The sequence below is a fragment of the Netta rufina genome (genome assembly GCF_964035555.1).
Source record: "Netta rufina genome assembly, chromosome: 1".
NCBI lineage: Eukaryota > Metazoa > Chordata > Aves > Anseriformes > Anatidae > Netta > Netta rufina.
Window position 1 is genome coordinate 111,199,023 of NC_140123.1, and position 24,744 is coordinate 111,223,766.

Below are 24,744 nucleotides of genomic sequence, written 5' to 3' on the forward strand. Positions count from 1 at the left end.
TTCCATCCTTATTTCCATCCCCTTCCTCTACTCTTTTTCTTTATAACTTGGGAAGTGCTTTATCTGGAAGGAAGAAAGTTTGGGTTTAAACTGCTTCTCAAGGAGAATGAGGCAGGTGCCTGATTTGCCTTTGTGTTGGAAGGAAAACAGCTGTACAGAAGTGTACCTATGGGCCTTTGAAAATTTCCTTTTCATCTTTGGCTAATTGCTTTGGGAGATAGATGGAAGGCTTTCTGTGTCGGTTCCACAGAGATGCTTTCTAATTTGGCAGCATTCCAAAAGTACTGGAGAGAAGAGAATGGGAGAAATATCTGTGAAAGCTTCTTCTCCCTTGGACCTAAGGGAAACAGTAATGGAGTTAAATGGGTGAAATGGTTTCGAGGCAAAAGCCCTCAACTGAACAAGAAGATCTGTCCTTGCAATTTTCCCCCTCTTCCCTCCACCTAACAGAACAGTCCCTTTCTCTCCCGTGCAGGTAATGTTTGTGTGTGGTCTCTCCTCAGAGATCTGGTAGGTGGTCACAGCCTTCCACCCTGTGCTTGTCCGTTGTGGTGTGCAGAATTGGAGCTGCGGGTCAGCCCTTTCCGTAAAAAGGTCCCACCTTTACCTTGTCAGGCACTTGCTCTTTGTAGGCTGCAGTCCTGCCCCCAGCCCATCTGGAACAGCTGCAGCTTGCTTTCCTGTGGGCTGTGTTTTGGAGGACATGGTCCTTTAGGAAAGTGCTGGGGTGTTTGCATGCCCTGCTGAAAGACGGTGCTTTTCTGTCCTCCACTTTACTCCAGCAGATATAGCAGAGGTGTGTGGCTGTGTTGCAGTCTTTTCAAGGAAAACCTGGCAGTACCTGTCAGTGCTGGGCAGTGCTGAACAAGACTGGCCCGAGAAGGTGCCAAGCACACCTTATGTGTGAAGTTTGGCGTGATGGTTTTCGGCAGTTCTCTTTGCAGATCTGCACCATACATTGGACTGGTTGGTAGCAAAAGAGTGCCTTGATGGCTTAGCTGACCAAGGATTCAGTTTTACACTTTTTTTTTTTTTTTTTTTTTAAACTCTGGGCTGGGTTGGCTTAAAAGTGAAGTAAGACTCTGCATTACTGCACCATTTTAGTATTTTCTGGCTTGCTGCTGTGTGAGCCTTGATCCCATCAAGTGACTGTGGTGTCCTGAGGTGGCTGCAGGTTTATTTTATCCCTCAATTATATCCAAGTGGTACAGCTGTGGTGAGATTTACAGGGCTTGAATGGTAGTAAGCACACGAAGTACACTCTGCTATCTACTGGTAAATATGTAGCATAGTTTATCTTGTAAAATATTAAATCTGGCATGCATATGACTAAGCCACGTATCTTTCTCTGCACCACAACATCTAAGAACTGCTGCTTTCCAGAACAAAGGATTCTGGATTTTGCTGTTTGTGAGAAGGCAAGCAGCCTTAGCATTATTAAATGGAGGAAATCCTGCTGTTTGGCACGCTCCCGATAAGAGCAAGGTGGCAGAGTAGAGCTCATTTATAGGTGAGGGCTCATTCCACTTGCTTTAAAGTGTCACTAGCAGTCATAAGAGCTGTGTGGTCTTGTTTTAGCTTTGGTCTTGCTGTAGCCCTTGCGGAAGGGAGGGGCGGTATGACCTATCCTGAGCAATACTGATTGTGCTTTTTTATTCTGTTTTCAGGGCCCAGTCATTTACGCGCAGCTAGATCACTCCGGAGGACAGCACAGCGACAAGATTAACAAGTCAGAGTCTGTGGTCTATGCTGATATTCGGAAGAACTGAAATGAGATCCTAACCTATCCAATGCAAAACACGCATTCAGACTGGAATTGCTTAAACAAAATTTGACCCAGAGAACTCACATGTGGCCTTTGATGCCTAGGCTAGGACCAATGCATGTGCATACAGAGGGAAAGATATATATGAATTGTGTGTAAATAGTCTATTTAATCGTACAGAAGTGAGACCAATGTTGCATGTTGAAATGCGGTAAGAATTCTGCTTATAAATTGCCAATATTCTTTTTGTATCTTGTATGACGAGAGAGAAAGTGGAAATTCACATCACAGTTTTTAAATATTTTTATCTTGATTATTAACGGAGAAACTGGAAGATAACTAAGATTTTAGGTTGACCTCGAGATTTTTTTTTTTTTTTTTTTTGCTTATGGGGCCTATTTTTTGTTGTTGTTGTTGTTGAGGTGAATATAAAGGTAACTTTCACAGGGTATTCATATTTCCTTGGTCAGATTCTCAGTACAAGCTGCCTTCTTGCATGAGGTAGACATTCTCACTTGGTTTTGTAAGCCACATTGTGACTCCTAGTTATCAGAAACGGTTATCTTACCACTGCAAGTGAAGGAAATGTTTAGGCCTACCTGACCTGTGTAACACAGGTCGCAGAATTGTTTACTTCTGTATCGAGCCCATATATTCAAGCCCAGTCCTTTAAGGTACAGGAATAGTGCCGACCTAATGACTTTTGTGAAATTGTAGTTTACCTGTGAAAACTGAAGAACTAGCGAGCTAGAAGGATAAGAAACAGTAACTCTAGGTGGTTGAAAAGTTCACTGAAAGTCTGAGGCAATGAAATGTTTCTTCCTCATAGCTGTGTCACTTCATATAAGCACAACAAAATGGGCTCCGAGGGCTCTGGAAGTTGTAGTATTCCCTCATCTCCCCCTTGTCACTCCATTATACCTTTGTCACTTCCTAAGAGATGCTTTATCAGTTCTCAAAAGCCTCTAAATGGAGGCTGAATGACCTCTGGAAGAAATTTAGAGCTTCCCTTTTGTTTTGTTGCCTTTTTTTTTTTGTCGTCATTATTGTTGTTTGTTTGTTTGTGTGTTTTCATAACCTTTATTTGCACAGAGGATGCGGTGGGCAGTTTATTTCCTTCCTCTCTGCAAGTCTACTACTTGAATACAATTTCCCAGCTTCTTGTTTCAGGATTATACTCCTCATAGATTGATAGGGATCTCAAATCGTCCTTTTCTGCTGAGGAGAATCTTTCTTTAGCTGACCCATTTGTATCCTGAAATCCAGTGTTCAGGACTTGAAGTGGCACTCCAACTGAGGTCTTTGCAGACTAGCATATAGTAAGAAGGATTTCTGTTTTGTACACCCTAATGTGGTGTAGGCTTTTCTATACCAGTAGATAATTTTCAGCTTGATCTACCATAACCCCTTCTCTCTGATTTTCAGCCATTTCCTAATCCAATCTATTTCACAAAATCAGTCACAGAATGGTTGAAGTTAGAAGGGATCTCTGGAGATCATCTGGTCCAACCGTCCCTGTTCAGCTAGAGCAGGTGCCCAGGACCATGTCCAGTTGGGTTTTGAGTATCTCCACAGTTGGAAACTCTTCAACCTCTCTGGGCAATCTGTTTGGCCACTTAAAGTAAAAAAGCATTTCCATGTGTTCAGATGGAATATCCTGGTTTTAAACGTCTGTCTGCTTCCTTTTGTCCTGTCAGCGAGCACTAGTGAGAAGAGTCTGGCTTCCTCTTCAGTCATTTTTCCCAACAAAGTTGGGTACACACTCATCAGGATCACACTTGGCTGGTTTCCTGACAACACCTGCCTTTGTAAGGAGCATCACTAGAATCAGGGTGAATCCTACTGCTCCTTTCCCTATGAACTACGCTGTTTCTCCCCAGTATTTGTTCTACACTTACAAAGTAACAAAGCTTTTGATATGGTTGATGGGGAAACCTGATTTTGATCTGCCTGTGCTTATGCCTGTGCATTACATAGAATCATAGAATCATAGAATATCCTGAGTTGGAAGGGACCCTTAAGGATCATCAAGTCCAACTCTTGACACCGCACAGGTCTACCCAAAAGTTCAGACCATGTGACTAAGTGCACAGTCCAATCTCTTCTTAAATTCAGCCAGGCTCGGTGCAGTGACCACTTCCCTGGGGAGCCTGTTCCAGTGTGCAACCACCCCCTCTGTGAAGAACCCCCTCCTGACGTCCAGCCTAAATTTCCCCTGCCTCAGCTTAACCCCGTTCCCGCGGGTCCTGTCACTGGTGTTAATGGAGAAAAGGTCTCCTGCCTCTCGACACCCCCTTACGAGGAAGTTGTAGACTGTGATGAGGTCTCCCCTCAGCCTCCTCTTCTCCAGGCTGAACAGGCCCAGTGACCTCAGCCGTTCCTCGTACGTCTTCCCCTCCAGGCCTTTCACCATCTTCGTAGCCCTCCTCTGGACACTTTCCAACAGTTTCATGTCCTTTTTATACTGTGGTGCCCAGAACTGCACACAGTACTCGAGGTGAGGCCGCACCAGCGCAGAGTAGAGCGGGACAATCACCTCCCTTGACCTACTAGTGATGCCGTGCTTGATGCACCCCAGGACACGGTTGGCCCTCCTGGCTGCCAGGGCACACTGCTGGCTCATATTCAACTTGCTGTCTACCACGACCCCCAGATCCCTCTCTTCTAGGCTGCTCTCCAGCGTCTCATCGCCCAGTCTCTTTCTCCCTAGACATTTTAGAGTAGAAGGGAGGAGGGTGATGAATTTAACTATCAAAAACTCAGTGCTCTGAGAAAATAGGGCTGTCTGTCCTTGGCTCTGAATTTTTATTTATATTTTTTTTCTTTTGGAATATACTGGAGAATCTGAGCACAATACTGTTACTTCTGGTGCTAACTATAGGAAATATGTCATTGTTTTTGTTTAGTTACAGGTATGTTCATAGAACCTCTACTGAGGAGTCTCATTGCAAAGCTTCTTGGATCCTCTGTATGAAGACAGATTGAATTTTGAATTATTTTTTATTAATGTTGAGTTTTTTATTTTTTTTTCAAAGAAACAAACTCCCTTACCCCTAGGAGCAGTAGTACAAATTGGTCTGAATCCCTCTCCACTGTGAAGGCTGTTGATTTATTATTTTTTTTCGGTCATGGAAACATGAACAAAGTTGCTTAGCTGGAATGGACAGCTTCTACAATGTAGCTGTTAACTTATTCAGGCTGAAGTCAACAGAACTTGAGGCAGTATGAGACAAAACTGTTTTGAACTTTCTGTCAGTCAGGTTGTCTTAGCTTGTTTAATCAGGTGTGGTAACCTGTGCTGATGAAAAGGACTGATGCTTAGCTGGCTTATTTGTCTCAGGTGCAGAGGACTTCCAATTTCCTTGATGGGTAGCAAGCAAAGGTTAAAGTCAGTCAATGTCATCAGATCCCGATGTTATAGTGACCAGAAATTCAATTCTATGTCCTCTGCTGTTATTCTCTTAATTCTCCAAGGCTGTTTTGCAGGTGGAAATGAACAGCATGTACTCCTAGGAAAAATGAAGCATGTTGTTCTTGACCAGTTCCAGTACTGCTGCTAGTACTTTTTGGGTCCATCTATTTTGAAAAGAAGTACTGTGTGGCTCGGATGGAGCTGGGGAAGGTCTGTGTGATTTACAAGTTGTTTCCTACAGTTTAATGTCCTTTTTGTACTGTGGTGCCCAGAACTGCACACAGTACTCAAAGTGAGGCCGCACCAGCGCAGAGTAGAGCGGGACAATCACCTCCCTTGACCGACCAGCAATGCTGTGCTCGATGCACCCCAGGATATGGTTGGCCCTCCTGGCTGCCAGGGCACACTGCTGGCTCATATTCAGCTTGCTATCAACTACAACCCCCAGATCCCTCTCTGCGGGGCTGCTCTCCAGCGTCTCATCGTCCAGTCTGTACGTATAGCCAGGGTTGCCCTGTCCCAGGTGCAGGACTTGGCACTTGCTCTTGTTAAACTTCATGCGGTTGGTGATTGCCCATCTCTCCGATCTGTCCAGATCTCTCTGCAAGGCCTTTCCACCCTTTGACAGAGTCAACAACTCCTCCCAGTTTAGTATTATTAGCAAACTTACTCAAAACACCTTCTAGTCCTACATCCAAATCATTTATTAAAACATTGAAAAGAACTGGCCCTAAAATGGAGCTCTGGGGGACCCCACTGGTGACTGGCTGCAGCCTGATGTAACCCCATTTACCATAACCTTTTGAGCCCTACCTGTCAGTCAATAGTTCATCTATTGTGTTATGTTTTTATCTAGCTGTATCTAGCTGTATGCTGGACATTTTGTCCAGGTAGCATTCTGTGAGAAGCCATATCGAAAGCTTTACTGAAATCTGAAAAAATTACATCAACTGGCTTTGCTTTTACATGTAAAAGCGACCTTGTACTTACTGTAGAGCAGTTTTGGAGCACCAGCCTGGGCTCTAGCTGCTAAGACAGCTTGCACCCTCTAGAGACAAGAACATGAATGGCATCAGTCATCTTTTTCTCATCCCCAATTTTGAACAGTACAGCAAAGTGAAGGTTTTGCCTATACTAACAGTGAATATTTTCTTCCTTATTACTGATCAGCAGAAATGGATTTTGAAGATGATTACGTATAAAGTATCAATCTACGTAAATTAGTAGTTGTACTCGGTATGTCAAATCTCCATCGCTCTGTTTGATTTTAGCAGTTGTTCTGTGAGGGAGGTGGCCAGCCTGTTCATTGAATGGCATTCAAGGCCATTACAGGCTGGCACATATTTCCCTCTAATTAATTGCATGATGTGTCATTGATAACCGGAGAACTGTAGGGTTTTGTTTTCTCAAAGCTTTAGTGCTATTTCAGTTTGTGACTAGAAAAACTGGAATTAGGTTTTTAACTTTTTTAAACCTGTGAGAACTGCTTAGGTAACCATCTGTCTTGTAACTGCAGTACGTGTATATGTGCAACTTAGAAGCTGCATTGCCTTAGAGTGGATTCATTGAGGTAAAGTGTGGGCCGTTTGATTTATAACCAAAATACTTTCAGTCTGTTTCAAAATCTTGTCTTGGAATTTTGCATTATTAATGTATCTACCTAAGACCTCAAATACAAAACATTCTTACTGTATAGTAGGTGATGGAATTGTTTTCTCTGTAAACTGACAAAGGTGTGAAGGTGGGTAAGACTTCTGGGCTGTGGCCATACCACTGTGGTGCTAATATTTAGGTAACATTTTACATGGGAGACTACAAAATCATATTAACGATGCTCAGCATTTGTACTCTTCTTGAGGCTTCTCCTTTCCTTCTCTTCACTGCCCTAAAGCTACTAAGCCCTTTCGTGTAAAAGTGGTTTTGCACTCTAAAATGAAGTTCAATGCCTTTTGTTATCAGTGTGCTGTGCAATCTCTTCTATCTCCCTACAATGCCAGCTCTTTTTCCGTGGTAAATATAACTGGTAGCATAGACAGGATACTTCTCATAACCCTCCATCTTGGAGGTATGCAAGAGAGCAAACACCTGTAAGACAGGTGTATAATCTGTGTGAGGGAGCTAGATATGAAATGCACGTCCTGATTACATGAAAAGCCAGGGTATTGACTGGTAGTGGTTTTGCTTTTACAGACTCATCTGGAAACAGTTATCTTGGATATTTTTTCTTGAATGGACTTTCATGTTTTCTATTGTAATCTTGTGAATATTTTAATACACTTTTGTTTTCCCATTACTGGTTTGTTGGATGAGTCTCATCTGGTCAGGAACTGGGAAGGGTCGGGGGGCTGAAATACACTACCTTTCTTCCTGGCAGTGTTCTTCAGTCACTGCAGTCTCTGTCAGCTGAGCAAACACCACACAGCTGGAGGGTTCACCGTTTGAGATGATACCGTATATTACCACTTCAGCTAAGAGAACTAAGATAACGCAAGTAAGAATGTTTGAGGGGACAGCACACGCCTCTAGCAGAATACAGGTAGGAGAGAAGCACCTCCATGGCAGGACAGCCTCTGAAAAAGGGGATCTGACCGAGTATCAGGCACATATCTTAGAAGAAGGGAAAATGCTGTCCTGCACAATTACTTTGTACTGGCTAACACTTTATACATAAGTTATACGTAAGTATACATAGGGCAGAGGAGAGACTTAATCTGAGACCATTCCAAACTCCAGTATTTCAAAGCATTCACTTTACTGAAGAAGCAACCCTGTCTCAGTTATCTCTTTTCCCTCAGATATTTACTGATAGCTTTAGTAGAAGAGGTCTCTGACCTCTGATCCCAGGGGAAGCTGATAGATGCCATGTTCTGAGCATGACTGCTTTATGCTTCTCAGCAGCAGAGGGGTTTTTGCAGCATAACATATAGCCTTTGCTCTGGTGCATTTCTCTCTTCACAGGAAATTAAATAGGGAGAGAGGGAGACTTTCAGAGGTTTCATTCATAAACATGCCACAGATGAGAGCAAACCACTTCCTCCAAAGTTTTGGAGAATTGACACGTACAAGTTTCCTGACTGCACAACTTTACAGAAAATCTGTATGTACTTAAGGAGGGCACAGAAAGTGAGTAACAGATGTTTTGGCTATTTATTTTTCACATTCCCAAGAACCAGATACTTAAATATGCCCATCTAGTTGTGCCCTCTAGCTGTAGGGGATAACAGAAACTTAAAAACAAACAAAAAATAACAACAAAAAACAAACCAAAACCCATACTACTGGCATGTATAGGCTTGCCCTCCTCTTGATAAAGGTGGCTGTGGCCCAGAAACAAATCAAGATATACATAACTTGAACCTGATTCAAGATAACTTGAACCTGAAAAGAATATCCTTAAACTACCAAGGAAGAGTATCAGAGAATAAAATGCAGGTGTCACTGTCACTGGCTGCTGAACATATGGTATAACCCCGCACAGGGTCTCAGCATGACATTTGAAAAGAATTACTTCCGTCTGGGACTTTGGCTGACAGTCACTGATACCATGTCATTCCCACGTGTTCAACAGAGTCAGATAAGGCAGGGCCAAACAAACAATTCAAGGCACAATCCACAACCAGTTTCTTTTAAAGAGACAACATAACTTTCCTAACACAAGACATAGGATTTTACTTAAATTTAAAAGGTTGCACTTTATTTAAGTGGATGGAGATACTTTGTTATTTGCACTTAGAAAACACTTGCTTTTGAGACATTTAGATTTCCCCATCCATTTTCTCAGAGGAAAAAAGGTTAAAATTAGTGAAGCTAGGTCCCATGGGGAAGGGTTTGTGCGTTGCTGGATTTGACCTGAAGGGTTAAGCATCTTTTTGCAGCAGCTGATCTTGTTGTTTTGCTTTTAGCTCCTGATTATACCTGTAGGAAAGAAAAACACAGATTGAGGATAGCGCTCCAGTTACAGTAACAGCATCTTCATAACAATGTATTCAGCAAAGGAGGTTTCAAATTCCTATCCTGAGTTTCTACCCTCAAGTCCAGGTATAACTTAGCTTAGGTAAGAAGCTACCAATTAGCTGCTGAGCTAGTTTGCATTACTTCTCTCCAGTACTGAAGGAGCCAGAGAACTCCAAGTTTTCCCCTCGAGAAATAACTTAAAAAAAAAAAAAAAAAAAAGAAAAAGAAAAATCAAAATGCTGCTCTACTTAAGAACCCTTTGATATGGCTGGAACTGATCAGATTCATCAGGGAAAGCTGACAGAAGCATGAAGCTTATGAGGTAGTCTAGGCTTTTTGTCAGTCAGACCTACAGCTTTTAAAGAATTCCTTAAACCTAGAAACCTTACATAGGTCTCTTCTTAAAACATGCTCTAGGTATAATGAAAATATTTAGAAGCATTCCTCCTACTCATCTGGAAAACTAAAAGTGTAGCAAAAAAGTGCTGTAATGTTTAATTGCTCAGTTCTTCTTTCCTGTTATACTGACACAAAGACTGGGGGAATTTATGAATTCATGGTTAAGATTAGGTGACATGAGTGCTTAATTACAACGCATAGAGAAGTCCTTCTTAATACATACCTCCATATTCGGAAGAGTTGAGAGCCACCAGCACAGCCAACGAAGAAGTTCACAGCAAACAGGCTCCAATTTTTAGGAATAATAACCAGAGAGTACCTTGACCAAATAAGGCCTGTTGAATGAGAAGTTTAAATGGCATTACATCTTTGTAGTTAAATATTCAGACATTCCCCTAACCTTGAGGACAGACTCATCGGCCAGTTGAAGTACACAGAAGCTTTACAACTCACGTTGGACAACTGTTTTTCTTCTAATTAGCTGTTTCTCAGTTAGAAGCACAACAAATGCCAGTGGGAAAGCTACAGGTATGTACTGCATTTTTCCAAAATAACGTAACCAGACAATAATTTGATACTAAGACTGATTTATGTTAAGATCTTCTGTACTCTACAGTAGTATAAACCTTAATATGTTGGCACAATTCTAGGGCAGTGGCATTTTGTTGTAGTGTATCTAGTTTGCTGCACCCATTTAGAGATTACAGAAGCCACCAGTTTTACATATCATGCACAGCACATAGCATTGAGTCATGTATCAAGACAAAGTCCAGAGAAGGAAGAAGGTGGCAGCTGTAGTTTTGATTTTCAGCTTTATTTGTCACAAGTCTCACCCCTGACAAGATCTGGTAGAACAACTCGAGTATGGAATATTGGTTTTGGCAGTGTGAAAACTCATAGCAAACAGCAGTGCAGTAGTCTGTACACCACTAAAAGTTCTTGTAGCACACAGAAGTCCTTTCCAGTTACATTAGTGTAATTACTCTAGCATTGTTTAATCCCTTCAAGCCTGTTCTAAAAAAGCCACTGTGTTCTGGACTGATGTCAAAATTTCTTGACCTGAAGTAAAGGAGATCCCTTACTGGAATGAGTGGTATCATTGTAACTCAAGGGACCAAATTTGTATCCTAACTCAAAAAACTCACTTTGGACAATTCCAAATTCAGACACTTGTATAAAACTGTAAATAATCAGAGGACTCTTACAGATTTAATAATAAGTACAGGTCTGTCTTACAGTTACCATGTAAAAGCAACAGTCAGATCTGGCATGTTATAGCTGAGCCTTTCCTAAAGAAGTGGCTTAGTGTTGCCAATTCAAAAAGGAATGAGTACAGCTCAGATGGTGCTTTGTAGAAGTGTGGTGTGCATTGGCTTTACCTGTGGCCATCAACACTGCAGACTGGGCTGTGCTGAGCTTTTCTGCTGGCCTGGTCATATCAGCCATTCCAGCACACACCAAGCCCTGTAAAGAGAAATTCATTGAGCATAAACCCAGTACCACAACATACCATGACATATCAAATGCTTCACAAAGGGAAGTTTCCTGAGTACAAGAGAGACACAGAGTTCCTGGAACGAGTCCACTGAAGACCTGCTAAAATGATTAAGGGACTAGAGCCTCTCTCATACGAGCAATGGGTGAGGGAGCTGGGCCTGTTCAGCCTGGAGGAGAGGAGGCTCGGGGGGATCTGATCAACATGTGTAGGTTTCTGAAAGGAGGGTGTCAAGATGACAGGGCCAGACAGTTTTTGGTGGTGCCCAGCAACAGGATGATAAACAGCAGGCACAAAGTGAAATAGGAAGTTTCATTTGAAAATGAGGAAAGCCTTCTTTACTGTGAGGATGACAGAGCACCAAAACAGGTTGCCCAGAGCTGCTGTGGAGTCTCCTTCTGTGGTGATACTCAAAACCCACCTGGATGTGGTCCTGTGCAACCCTCCTGCACAGCAGGGTTGGACTAGGTGGTCTCCAGAGGCCCCTTCCGACCTTGACCATTCAGTGATTCTGTGAAGTTACCTTAAAGCTCAGTGTTTATTCTGTGTGCATTATGCAGGAGGTGGGATGCATTGTGTGAGCAGAGTAATTACTCCTTGAGACCCTGTGTCCTTCTAGTCCCTTGTGGTGCATATAAGAACAGTTACGGGGGCTGTGCAACTGGCTTGCAATAAAATCCCAGGCAGTGGCAACTTTGTATTAGATTAAGAACAAGGTTACCTTAAGCACAGCTGCTTTAAGCACTAATTGGTTTTCATGCAGCAAGTAGAACCTTGTCTAAATAAGACCCTTCTTACTAAAGCTCAGGCTAAGATATTGTTGGTACACAGGTACACGTGACACCATACAGTCTTCGCTCAACTTCATCTGAAGAGGTAGAAGTGATTTTTTTTAAAATATAATTTCAGTGGAAAAATTCCCAGTGAAGTGACAAATAGCTCGACTGACCTATTTGAGAGCGTTGCTAGCAAATATACTGTTTGATTTATTTTGTTGTGTTATTGCCATCTACTGGAAATGCAATTCGTTGTTCTGTTATAGGGCTTCACCAAAATAAATGAACAAAAAAAGCCCGAAAGCTTTTATCTCACTGCCACTAAGGGCTACGTTGTGCTCTAACCAAGAGAATAGTTTTTAAGGGTAGAGACTAGTGTGCTGCCTCACTTAACAGGGTTGATGTTGCTGCAGTAGTGTCACAGAGGTAGAGGTTTTCAGCCCACTTGGGTAAATGCTTTTGGAAGGCAACTTGCCTTTGCCATGTAGGGGAAAAGTCATTTTAATTTCTCAGTGAAGAACTTCACTGTGAGCTTAGAGAGGCCGTCCTGCACTTTCACAAAAGAAGAAACCACCTGTGTATTAGCTCTTGTGATACAGCAGCAGGCAGCAAACCTGCTCAAAAGAGTTGCCTGTATGCTCAGGAGCATGCTGTCTGGGAGACCCTCTGAAAAAGGGGGAGGTTAACCACAGTTACTGCAGCAGCAGAGCAGATTGACAACAAAAACAAGCTGCAGCTTGGTGCATAACATGTTGCCCATGGCCTATGTGAAGCTGGGTTTTCACAACAGCACACTTACAAAGCAGCTGGCAATAGGAAGAGGAGGTTATATCCTTGCTTGTTATCAAACAAGGAGAGTGAGCAGCTTTATGATTTTAGAGCTCATTTACTTTATCTGTACAAATACAATAACCAGGAGGGAAGCAGTGAATTAGGACTAGCCACATACCTCGCACAAACACAGGTCAGGTGGGGTGATGAATTGGGAAGCAGAACCACACAAGAAGCAGAGAGCTACTACTGTCCAAAACATGTGCTTTCAGAGTTTTGAACTATGCCAGCTGACGCCTACTTGAACAACAGCAAGTGTTTTACAAAAGAAAGCTTTCATGAAACTTTCGATGTAGAGCAGTTTTTCCACAAAGCCTTGTTTCTTTTTAGCCCTTATATCCATGGCAGGTTGCACCACATGTTTTTAAGACGATTATTGTTCCTCCATATATATTAAAAATTAGAGCCTTGGCATTAAACCTTTCTGGAGGCTCAGATACCTGCTGGGAAACTATTGCTTGCCCAATGGGTTACTTCATATTACCCTCTGATCAACATCCAGACATAAGTTGGCATCTTACACTTACCCATTTCATAATAGGTGCCCAGAAAAACACTGTTTTGGGACCTGAGGGAGGAAAGAGGGTGAAATTACTCAGTGAGATTTGGTTGGTACAATGCAATGCCCACAGTAAGTTTTGAGTTGTCAGGTGTTTTTTTTTTTTTTCTTTTATTTTTAATAATGAATTAAACTAATACACACATGTATATATTAAAACAGCTTCTACCACCGCACAGGCTATATCATCTCATCCTCACATTTCATCAGTTACATAATCAGTCCATGGGGTTTTGCAATAGATGTTCTGTTGCAAAAAAAGGACTTTCAAGCAAACAAGATGCATTTATAACGAAAAAGTTAAGATCAGGCCAGGAAGAATAAAGCCAGTTTCTATATAATGATCTGTAACTGCACTGATGGAATTAGCATTTGAAATCTTTGTAAATTGAATCTTGTAAACTGAAGTCCCAAAATTGTATTTTATTACTGGTACTGTAACAAGTCAGTCCCTCCTTCCCTTTCCAAATCTCAACACATCTCTTCATGCTACAGAAGACATCCTACACAGCAGCATTAGAAATTTAAAGAGTACAAATTGCAAATACAGGTATCAGGGTGCTCTCGTGGACCACTAACATGCATCTCCGAATAACCATGTTTGTCTAGCAGAAACAATACTTCTCACCCAATCGACCTCCCACTCCAGTTTTCTACCAATAGTCAAAGGAGGATTACGGGAGAAGAGGAACAGATGTATGGAAAGAAAGGGAGAAAAATCAACCTAATGGGATCTGGAGGGTAAAATCTCCCTCTGTGGTGCTAAAATGGCAGCTGGTTGGTTAACACAATGCACCGCAATGCCACACCTATAACACACAGACCATCAGAAGTCGTTAACCTAGGACTATCGCCGAAAGTCTTCAGATGAGGGACCACAACCCAAGATATGAACCTGTTGCGCTGGGGTACAGTCAAAGCACTGCTTCTGATTTCATCAAACCACATTCACTTTTAGGTCCTGTAGGCCACTGCTCAGCCCTCAGATGACATGCGAGATGAAGCCAAGTTTTCGCTTTAATACGTTACATATTATGGTTCAAAGCTTTTAAGTATACATTATAAACACCAGGACTTTGGTTGTTTGCTTTTTACGCGTGCTAATTTTTTACTAACAATTCAGCCTAATAAAGGCCCTACAGTAACTCTTCATACTGTGTGTTTTAAAACAGGTTTGAAACAGTAACTGGGAAAAATTAACTGTCAGGTTTCTGCAGCAAGCACCTGTGAAGCCACTTACACTTTGCAGGATCAGGCTTATTGTTGTGAATATCAGTTGCTCCATAACCTTAAAGCCAACTAAGCCCTGTAGAAGGGCAGCATAACTGCAACAAAAATGGCCTTGGCAGCTTTGCATAAAGCCCTCCAAAGACCCACATGGCTCGTGACAGCGATCAAGTTTAAAACAGCAGTTAATAGCTACCAGCAGATGACTTCTCGCGTTAAGAACAGAACGTTTCACCCTACACATGATTTTTGTTCTCCAGGGTAAAAAATTCAGTCATTATTCTCTTAGGCAGCTACTTAATATTTCTGTATCAGGCTGCAAATACAGCTCTTTATAAATCCAACTTACGGAGGTTCCACAAAAGTAGATTTAATTGCTATCATCTATTTTCTTCTGAAGCAGAAATTCAAATTTGGAGTACCAGAGAACTGGGGGGATGGCGCACAAGCGATCAAAACGACATTCCCTAAACAAGCTGTAAGATTTTCAAGACATCTGATGTTATTTTTTAGTAACATTAGGTAACTTGAAAGCTCAAAGCTACGGACTACACAAGTCAGAAGCGGCTGGTGCCAAGCTTTTTGTGAGGGAGGGCTGCTGAGTGCCGTCAGGAGATACCTCTCCCTGAGGCATGCCCGTAAACAAGACTTGCCAGGCAGCGAGAGCTCGCCCTAGATGCCGACACCCAGGAATTTTCAAGGATGAATTTGGCAGCAGCACGTCAGAGCAAGGACACTACCAGAGGACATCATGTGTGTAAATAAATTAAAAAAAAAAAACAAACATAACGGCTTGTCAGAGGGCCAGGCGTTCTCCTGGCAGCTTCCTTTGTGCCGGGGAAGAAGCGAGCATTGTCCTTCGCTTGCTGCAAGCGATTTAGGGCGTAGTGAGGGCGGCACTTGGAGGAGCCGGCCCTAAACCAGCCCAGAACTCGCTTATCTCCGAGAGACACAAGCGGCGCAGCCCCAGCCCCGTCCCCGTCCCCGCTCCCGCTCCCAAGGTGACCCCTCGCCTCGCTTGGGCCGTTACCCGCCGGGTGGTTGTAGAAGGGCCGCAGTCTTGGCGGCAGCACCAGCTCGATGCGGTCCAGCAGGCGGTGGTACGAGGCGCGCAGCCCCGCCGCGGCGGCCGCCATCTTGTGCCCGGCGGGAGCCCCCCGCTCCGATCTGCTCCGCTCCGCTCCGCTCCGGTCGCGCCGCTCGGTGCCACACGCCGGGTCAGCCGAAGCCCCGCCCACCGCCGCCCGCGACCGCGCTGATTGGTGGAGTCGCCGGGGGGCGGAGGGAGGGGCGCGGCGCGATTGGCTGCGGCCGCCCCGCCCGCCTCGCGCAGGTGGGAGGAGCCGTCCCGGCCTTCCGCGGGAAGGGCGAGAGCGCCGGCCCGCTCCCGCCTCAAAGATGGCGGCCCGCCAAGATGGCCGGCGCCCAACCCCAAGATGGCCGCGCGCTGCACGGCTTCACCCCGTCCGTCACTTCCCGGGCGGGGCAGCGCTCCCTGGGGGCGTAGCTTCACCGTCGGGGGCGTAGCTTCACCGCAGGGGGCGTGGCTTCCCACGGGAGGCGTGGCTTACCGCGGAGGGCGTGGCTCCGAGCGGCGGCCGGCCCCGCCCCTCTCCCTCTCCCTGTCTCTCTCTCTCTCTCTCTCCCTCTCCCTCTCCCTGCCGGAGCCGCGGGGCGGGGAGGGGCGGCGCGGGGCGGGGGGGCCGGGGGCCGGCCGGTTTCCATGGTGATCGCGCGGGGCGGCCGGCGGCAGCGGAGCGCCCGGCAGCCCCCCCCCGGCGGGGGCCATGTCCCGCGGCCGCTGCCCCCACCTGCTGTGGGACGTGAGGAAGCGGAGCCTGGGGCTGGAGGAGCCCGGCCTGCTGCGGCGCCACTACCTGGGTAAGGGCGGGGGGGGCGGTTAGCGGGGGGAAGGGGGGGGGGCGGCCGTTGGAGCCGTTGGCGCCGTTGGCGGCGGGCAGCGAGCCCCCCCGAGATGGCGGCGGGGACAGGCGGGAGGGCGCCCCGGGAGGGCTCCCCCTGCCCTGCTCCCGGCAGGGACCCACCCGGCCCGGGGGCAGCCCCGCCGCCCGCAGCCCCGCGCCGGCAAAATGGCGTTGGCGGCCCTGGCGCTCCGGGCGCTGTGCCGCTGCCGGGCGGCTCCCGGCTCCCGGGTCCCGGCCCCGGCCCCCCGCTGGGCTCGGGCGGGCGGCGCTGGCTGCCGGGCCGCGCTCGGCGCCCCGCAGCCGGCAGGCGAGGTGCTGCTACCTGTTGCACCGGCTGAGCAGCCGCAACTAATGCAAGCCGGGCGGGTGGTTTGCGCCCAGCGGTAGCGTCAGGGCGCCCAGCCATCATTCCTGCTTTTTTGTTTTGTTTGTTTGTTTTTCCCCCTTTTTTTCTTTTTTGGATAAACCTGTCAAAACCCTTGCGAGCAGCAATACGGAATAAAGCAGGTTATGTCTTTTCACCACCTACTCTTTCTCAGCCAGCGAGGCAAAAGAGAGCTCTCGCAGCAAGTACACCGCTAAGAAGGCTTCTCAGAGTGTGCTGGCAGGTGTGTGCCGCACAACTGATAGCTCTGTGCCGACCCATCCAGCTGGGTAACGCTCCTGTGCTGAAATATAAAATACAGGCAGTGCCGGAGGTGCCCGGGTAGTGGAGGAATACACCGAAGAAGTAACAGCATTTCTTATTTGCTCTGTGTTTGAGTTTCGTGTGGACTGGCAATCAGGTGGCACTCTATTTATAGCCTCTTCCTGCCTTCGAAAACAGCTGCTCCGGGAGGGAGCTGCACATCGTATTGTAGCTCCCCAGGCAGAGAGCTCACTCCGGGAATTTATGTCCTTGCGAAACTCTGCCTGGTTTTGCGAGATCTCTAAATAACTGTCCCGAAATCTTGTCGGTTCAGGACAAAGTTCCAAAGGAAAGTCTAGCGCAGATTGGGTGCTCTGCGTGCTTGGGACGTGTCCTCTGGCTCGTTATCGTTCCCTAAGAGCGATTTCCCCATGTGGTGACAGAGGGAAAAAGTGGGTCTTATCAGTGTATCTGTGTTAGCTGTTTTCCTCAGCATTTGTGGGCTAATTAGTCTCGATTTCAGACAGTGCTTGTATCTGAAGTCTCCAGAGAAAGCCAACTGCTCTAGGAGGCTGTCAGTAGCACTCTGCTTTCATTCACTTGGGGCAGTGGCTTAGCCTGCTGCTAGTGGGAGGAATCCTGCTGCTGGGCCATGGGTGGAAGCTGAGCTTCCTGCTACTTCCAGTTAAACATCACAGTGCTTTTACACTGAAAAACATTGGCAGTAAACCCTAGTATCCAACTTAAAAACTCAGAGACAGGCTAGTTTCCCAAGAATCCCAAAATTTTTGCTACATTTTTTTTTTTCTTTTTATCATTGTGCAACGTTTCCATGACTAACAAACACATCGGTTCTGATAGCAGATGAAGGGTTTGGTGTTGCCAAAATGAGGGCCTATGTACACACGAACTGTGGTAATAATTTACCTAGAGGAGCAGCAGCCTGGGTTTATTACAAGAAGGAAGTGGATCCATAATTCCTCTGAAGTATTTAATGTGACAGCTTTATTTGCTTTTCTGTGAAGGGTCGTGCTGCTAAGGATGGCTCCGTGTAGCTGTGAAGAAGACTGAAGGCTTTAGGCTTTTTCTTCTTTTTTTTTTTTCTTTTTTTTTTTTTTTTTTTTAATTAACTGGCATAGTAGGTTATCCACAGAAACTCCATTGGTCTAAAATAGTTTGCAGAGAGTAATCAAGTCCAAGGTTTTCAGAATGATTGTCAGGAACTGTGCTTGGTACAATAAAAGTGGGTTTCAAAATGTAAATTCTCCATAGCTTCTGGTACTCTTGTTTGCATGGTTTTCTATCATCTTCCTTCCTTGCAATATGACATTTTTGAGCTTTCCAGATTTGTTAGACACAGTGTTGTGATGCTGACTGCTGAGCTTCCCTCCCACCTTTTTAAAAAAAAAAATTCATGTTCTAGGGCAATTTTTGTCAGGGTGTAGCATGTTTGATACTACGGTTTTCTCATCCTGTTTTGTAAGATTTAGAAAAGGTTTGAACTCTGTAGATTTAAGAAAAGAAAGTACCGATTTTCTTATAGTAAGGCTCCTTTTGGTCAGATCGTGTAAAACTGTTGCTACAGGAAGATTTGCAAATATATTGTTATATATATAGGAAGTGGGAGAACTTACTAAACGAACCAGGCGCCATTCGCTCCCCCTCTTTCCCAGGATGAACTACAACACAAACCAAAACTAATTACACATTCAAAGCAAGGTATCTGCACCATTGACAGGCAGCGCTGAAGAACAGGATAGGCCACATCAGCTGGTAGGTGTGTGGCCAACCAGGTAGCTTTGGTATCAGCCGTGTTCCAGCTCGTTAACTTATGAGTTTATAAACAACTAATAACATAAAACTAGTAGCAGCTTACTGGATCTGTGCGGGTAGGATTGGGTGTTGCTGTTGAACGTCTTGTTTGTCCTGAAATATGCTGCCCAGAGTGGGGGTGTGAATTTCCTAAAGTACCGTACACCCTCATTCTCTCTGTTAGTTTTTCTTGGACCAAACAAAAACAAAACCAAAACAATACCACCCAAAACAAACAAAGACAAACAAAAAACCCCACCCCAAAACAGCAGAGATGAAAACCTGAATTTTAGGGAAAACAGCTATAACGTGGATGTGTTATTTTCCCCAGCTTTCACTACAGTTGTATTTCAACATGTGGCATCTTAGTCTTTGTAAGTAACACAGAGGAGGAAGGGCCAGGCAGTGTTACAGTTACCATCTTTGTAGTTGGTGATGGTCACAGAGTATTTAATTATGCCTTCATCTTTAATTCTTTGCATAATGCTTTTGATGTTTAGTTATTTTCAGGTGTGCTGTTACATTTCATGTCCTAAACCTCTTGCATTACTTTTCTTCTCCAGCATTTATTAAAGAGACTGCATCTGTCACAGCTAAAAACCGTAATTAAGAGAAGTGTTTTATGCTGCTTTTCCTTCTGCAAGCCTAGCAAATTAACTGCTGCTTGAAAAAGGAGCTCTGTAAATTTGCCTGGTCCGATCACAAGGGCTCAAATGACTGCTCTCTTCATGTGAGTCGTTTAGCTTCCTGATGTACATCTTCCACCGTGCCTCACCCTGTGTGTGCCCAGCAGACCAGCTCTGTATCAATGTGTGCTCACACACACCAAATGCTTCATGAAGCTGAAGATTTTTGAAAGATGCAGCTGTTCTCCCCAGATTTGCCTCGTTAACGATGCTTTCTGAATAACAGAAAATAGCGGAGTCAGAATTGAAGTTGGCAGTATGATAAATGAACAAGAGGAAAATATTTCCTTGAAACAATACCAAACACCTTTAATGTGCTTAATCTATTACATGTCTGGCAGGCAATTTTGTATGGCCGTTGGATTTTCAGTGGTTGTGTAAAGAAGTTTAAGATGTTTAAGAGCATTTACAGGAAAAGAATGCTGCTTTTTAATTGTTAAAACACCAGAGAGTAGAGTGAGTAGGTATTGCCTCAAGCTGGCTGTGTTTTTTTTTCTTTTTTTCTGTTAGTAAAAAATACTGTACTCAGTGAGCCTACAGATGGGCAATTGAGTGGTGTGTCACTGAGACCTGTTGGTAACAAATTGGGTTTGGAGAAGTTTAATGAAGAGACTATGTCTGAAGCAAATTCCCTGGTACAATCTCATTTAAGCTGGTACCAAAGAATAGACAGGCACAATGCATATGTATAAAAGCACTTTTAAAAAATGTTGGGGTGATCCTACTCCATAAAGATTAATGATTATTTTTTCTAGTTCTAAATAAATCAACTGAGATAATCAAGGCAGCCACTTTAACGGTTTTAATAGAGTGATTTGTGGAAAGCAGCGTTCTATTGATAAAGCAAAATAAAAAGTGAATCATCTGGAGAAGGCAACAAATAAAAAGAAGCTGGCTGGCTATAACTCGATACGTACCAGAGAACCAGAAAGGGATGTGAGCGAGGAGGCAGGACAGAAGCTGGTTCAGTATTTCTGGTGTCTGAGCGTTGAATGCTCAGTTCTCATTACGCTCTGTCTGGCTGTCTGTTGTTACCCCTGTGATTATTTCACTTGTAGGTGAATTGAGCTATGGGAGGGGATGTGCAAGAGCCAGTTGTGCCTGGAAGTAAGTAGTACAGCCGTGTGGCATCACAAGGTGGAAATTTGCCAGTCTCTTTTGCTGCTGCCCAGGGGGTCTTTGCTTGTGGTTGGCCTGACCTCACCTAAGTCACATCTTCCTTGTGTGCTGCTGTGGTTTGATTGTTACAGTTTGTGTTACTGCTTCTGTCTCCTTAGTTTTGTCCCACCTTGCTCCTACTTAAAGTAGGACTTCTGAAGCGATTGCCAACACTTTATTACACTTGCTGTTAAAAAGAAACTTGGTACACAGGAAATGGGATTACTTGCTGCTTTCTGTCACTTCTGAAATAAGAGAGTGAGATTGATAGGAATTCAGCTTCTATGTATTAACATCAATTTGTAGAAAAACATATTTTCTGTCCTTCAGAAATTCAAGAGGCCTTTTGAGTAGTTTTGTCACCTTTGCTTGACATGAGCTAAACTGTTTTACTTTTCTAAAAGGGATTAACCTTTTGTGTAATATATATAAATAATATGTAATATATAAATAGTATGCTGTAGTCCCAAGACTTAAAATATATATGCAGATATCTGTGCATATATATATATATATATATGTCCATACATATAATCAGTCTTAGGATGCACATATATTTACTTAATATCCTTTGGAGTCTCAGTCTTGTGCAGACAGCTGGAGACTATAGATCTGTGTGCACTTTAATATCTTTTCATTCTTTGATTGCAATATTTCCATTGAATTTACACTGTATGCTTTTAAAGACACTCTTTGTACAAAAAATGTATTTGCTTTGTAAGTGACTGCCTGTGTCTTGATCCTGAGTGCTTCAGACAGTTTTGTTGTTAAGTTGCACCTTGATCTTGTAATAATGAACCTGGGATACATGAAAGCTGTCTCTTGCTGCAGAAACAAATCGTGTACTAGATTTGTATTTCAAGATGAGGCAGTGATGTGAGAGATCCCTTTGATATTTTTTTTTTCTTTTCCTTTACTTCCTTCCCTGCAGTCTTCCTCTAGCTGGATTGTTTCCATTAAATGCATTAGGATAAACACTGAGCACATTTGTGTTTGGTCACTTCTAGACTGTTGCACTGCAATACGATGAGTTCTTGTGACTTCACTTGTGATTCCTGATCTTCTATGCTTTGAATGTCCCCAAAATAGTCCAGTAGGGTATTACTGATCATGTATCAAGAACTAGTTGATACTTGAGACCAGCCCTGTCCTGGCAATGAGGAAGAAGATCAGTCTGTATATAAAGTATGCCAGTCTTGAAAGCAAGCCGGATTTTTTGGGAATGAAATGCAAGTCTCAGCTTCTTCTTGTCCATCTTTGAGGCTCAGTGAGTCACTGAATCAGACGTGTCCCAGATGCTTTGGTATAGGTTGACTCATTAAATATTGAGCATAAATATCATGAGATAGAATCTGAGTAACATCTGTGAATTTTAATATCGTTTTTCAGTGATGTGCAGGCTTTCCTCAGGAGAATTGAACATGTAAATGCTGCTGCTCTCTATTTAGCAGGAGGAAGATGAGGGTCATGCTTCCCTTCCTGTGAACTGAATGCGGTCTGAGCTGTCAGCAATGTTTGTCCAGCCTCTGTTCAAGTACTGGAACTTCACCACTCTAGGAAACTATTGCACAAAACCAAAAAAATCCCTCCTTTTTTAGGTTACATTGCTTTGAGGTTATTTTTCCAGTAGTTCCCATTATTTACCTTTCCTAGGAAAGGAGGAAAAATAAGGTTCCTTTTTCATTTGTTCTTATTCTAGAAACACTGTTATGTCTTGAAATCTCTCTTCAGTAAAAAATGACTCTCTGGAGTTAAACAACCAGTTGTGCTGGTTGTTTTTGTCATTTACATGCAATTTATTGCACCAAGCAACTTTTAAAAGTGAGCTTTTTTTTTCCTGTTAGCCTTTGAATCCCCACTTCTAATCCAATTTACGTCACAGTGTTGCTTGATAGTCATCTACTAGCAAGACTCAGATTTCTACTTTAGCTCAACTTCTGACGTTGGCTGTTTTTAAAGTCTAATCCTGGGCAATTTCCAAGTGCTTATGCTTGTAATCTCACAGTGATATGTAGCTCTATCTGCTGTGGGGTGCGTATATCTATGTCTATTTCACGTCTTCCCCCAAATATGACAGTTTACAATTCCCATCCCGCCTAGGATTAGACAGTATTTTTTAATTAGGTAAGTGTGCAGAATAGTAAGAGCTTTAATTTGGTCCCAGCCTGCCCAAATTCTCAGTTTTGCTGAGACATCTTTGTGGGAAAGGCAGGCTGCTTTTTTTTTGCCAGAAGGCACGTCTCTCTAGATATGTCAGTAAGCTCCTATATAATCACTTCCTAATCTGTTTAGAAATGTGGGTTGAGTTAGCTTAGACAACTTTAAATAGGAGACTTTTATTTACCCCAGAACCTTGGTCCAGAATGGGCAAGGGAGTAACCACGTGGTGGTGAGTTGTGCTGGCTGCTGAAGAGGCAGCAGCCGCTGATGGGCACCGAAAGGTGAGTGCGAGGACTGGCAGCAGCATTCAGCCTGCTTGGATGTGCTTAAGAGCAGATTCCCCTAACTTTTTCTTTGCTTCCATTTTGCATGCTCTGGTACTCATCTGAAATGCATGGAGGTGGCAGAAGTTTGTGGTTCTGCTGCCAGATGTCTTCACTTCTGCACTGGGGCAGTCATATCCCCATTTCTGCTTCACAGACATCCTCTGCTCCTGCTGAAATACTGAGCTTCTTGTTACCCTTGGGTGCTACAAGAAGCACTTGAGAAAATGACACAAAGTACCTGATGTGATGAAGTGTGTTTCCTGAAGTTCTGCGAGCAAGGCCCATGTTACTCCCTTCATACCGCGTTAATATTGTGGTATGTTAAGACACATCCCAACTTGCAATAACACCATTTCCTCCAGCTTGCAACATCCTGCATGCTGTTGCTTTTTGCCTTCAGTTAGTGGAAACCTCTTCTAAAGAGAAGAAAACAAGGCTCAAGTGCAGTTCTCTTCATCTGATGACGATTCAGTTTCATACTGGTATCTGTTTTAGAATTTTGGGCTGTTTATGTGAGATGTGTTTTAATGCTTGTGGAGAAAACAGAAAGTGATTTTGCATTGGGTTAATCATACATGTATATCCGGTTCATCACACAAGCTATTTCTGATAGGTTTGTGTTGAGAAAAGTGTGTTGGTACCTGTTATCTTTTTGCCTTTGGCTGGCTGTTGCATAGATACAGCTTCTCCTTGTATTATTGCATAATTTTTATCCTTAGCTCTGTAGAAATTAGAAATATCACATAATATACAAATTTCCAATGCCTTTTATCTCACTGAGTAGTTTGTGTATGATCACTGCATTACTTTAAACAACTGAATGAATATGGAAACTGCACATTTTAATTTCTCCTGTTGCAGAACCACACTGATTTATCTTGTGCTCAGCTACAGTCTGGGCTGAGAGCAACACAAAAGACTTTACTGTGGACAGCGTGAATGGGACAGGATAGCTGTCAGAATATGGTGTACTTGTGAATGAAATCCACTTAGTACTTGCCACTATGGCATGCTCGCTCTCAGGCCAGTACTTACAATATGCTGATAAATGCCATCTCTAAGATAAGTAGGTTTGCACCACACTTGTGCCACTGTGAGCACCTTAGAAATTGACATTAATTCAAATGAATTTCATATATTAAGTATAATTGAAGCATAAAACATGGTAGATATCAAACAGCCATTAAACTAGCTGTCTGTGATGATTTTCTCAGCTTTAAAGCTTGTGGTCTTATCAGTGGTGGAGCCCAGTGGAAGCTTATATTCAGAAATGGATACTTTCAGAGTCTGAAATACATCTGAAAAGCATCTACAGACACTTCTGCAAATAACTCTTGTCTGTGTCATTACCTGTAGTAACTTACTCTTGCAGTTTTGGTAGAAGAAAATCAAAATGGAAGTGTTCCAGAATGGTTATTAATTACCCTAAAATATATAATGTTACTGAGACGAGTATTTTAATTTCAGCAGATCTCACTTTGTATTTCTTTTGAGATACAATTCTGTATCTAAATGCTCACCAAGAGACTTTATGGGCCTGCTGGATTGTAAATCAGGGCACGTTGTCCTATCTTACGTAGTTTCACTGGTGGTGTTAATACGTGAAATTTCTATGTTTCTTTGTACATGAA

The 24,744-nt window shown here is 43.7% G+C and overlaps 3 protein-coding genes across 9 annotated transcripts in view; 2 read left to right on the plus strand and 1 right to left on the minus strand.

Annotated features, from left to right (window-relative positions):
• The window catches only part of MPZL1 (myelin protein zero like 1), a 40,775-nt gene extending 33,905 nt beyond the window's left edge, over positions 1-6,870 (plus strand). For both annotated transcript variants that reach the window (XM_084284525.1, XM_084284526.1), the window contains one exon: positions 1,668-6,870. In XM_084284525.1, the coding sequence (XP_084140651.1) occupies positions 1,668-1,769 (102 nt within the window). In that variant the 3' untranslated portion in view covers positions 1,770-6,870. The remainder of the gene's footprint in view (positions 1-1,667) is intronic.
• Positions 6,871-8,301: 1,431 nt separating this feature from the next.
• On the minus strand, positions 8,302-15,659 carry MPC2 (mitochondrial pyruvate carrier 2). The gene is made up of 5 exons (XM_084307006.1): positions 15,449-15,659; positions 13,160-13,200; positions 10,910-10,994; positions 9,754-9,865; positions 8,302-9,092 (listed from the first exon to the last, which is right to left on the minus strand). Exons 1-5 carry the CDS (start codon positions 15,552-15,554, stop codon positions 9,035-9,037), a joined length of 402 nt encoding a protein of 133 aa, XP_084163132.1. The 5' UTR covers positions 15,555-15,659; the 3' UTR covers positions 8,302-9,034.
• A 405-nt stretch (positions 15,660-16,064) lies between these two features.
• DCAF6 (DDB1 and CUL4 associated factor 6) overlaps positions 16,065-24,744 on the plus strand; it is an 85,865-nt gene continuing 77,185 nt past the window's right edge. For 3 of the 6 annotated variants that reach the window (XM_084298468.1, XM_084298470.1, XM_084298471.1), the window contains exon 1: positions 16,065-16,299. In XM_084298468.1, coding sequence (XP_084154594.1) covers positions 16,206-16,299 — 94 coding nt within the window. In that variant the 5' untranslated portion in view covers positions 16,065-16,205. The remainder of the gene's footprint in view (positions 16,300-24,744) is intronic. The other 3 variants (XM_084298469.1, XM_084298473.1, XM_084298472.1) reach the window with 2 other exon arrangements.

What these genes read in the sequence shown, in the direction of transcription:
- MPC2 (XM_084307006.1), bottom strand. Translation starts at nt 15,554, where the DNA reads ATGGCGGCCGCCGCGGCGGGGCTGCGCGCCTCGTACCACCGCCTGCTG. An exon ending in GGGCACCTATTATGAAATGG is followed by an intron (nt 10,995 to 13,159) that starts GTAAGTGTAAGA and finishes TTCTCTTTACAG; the next exon opens with GGCTTGGTGTGTGCTGGAAT. An exon ending in TGCAGTGTTGATGGCCACAG is followed by an intron (nt 9,866 to 10,909) that starts GTAAAGCCAATG and finishes CTCATTCAACAG; the next exon opens with GCCTTATTTGGTCAAGGTAC.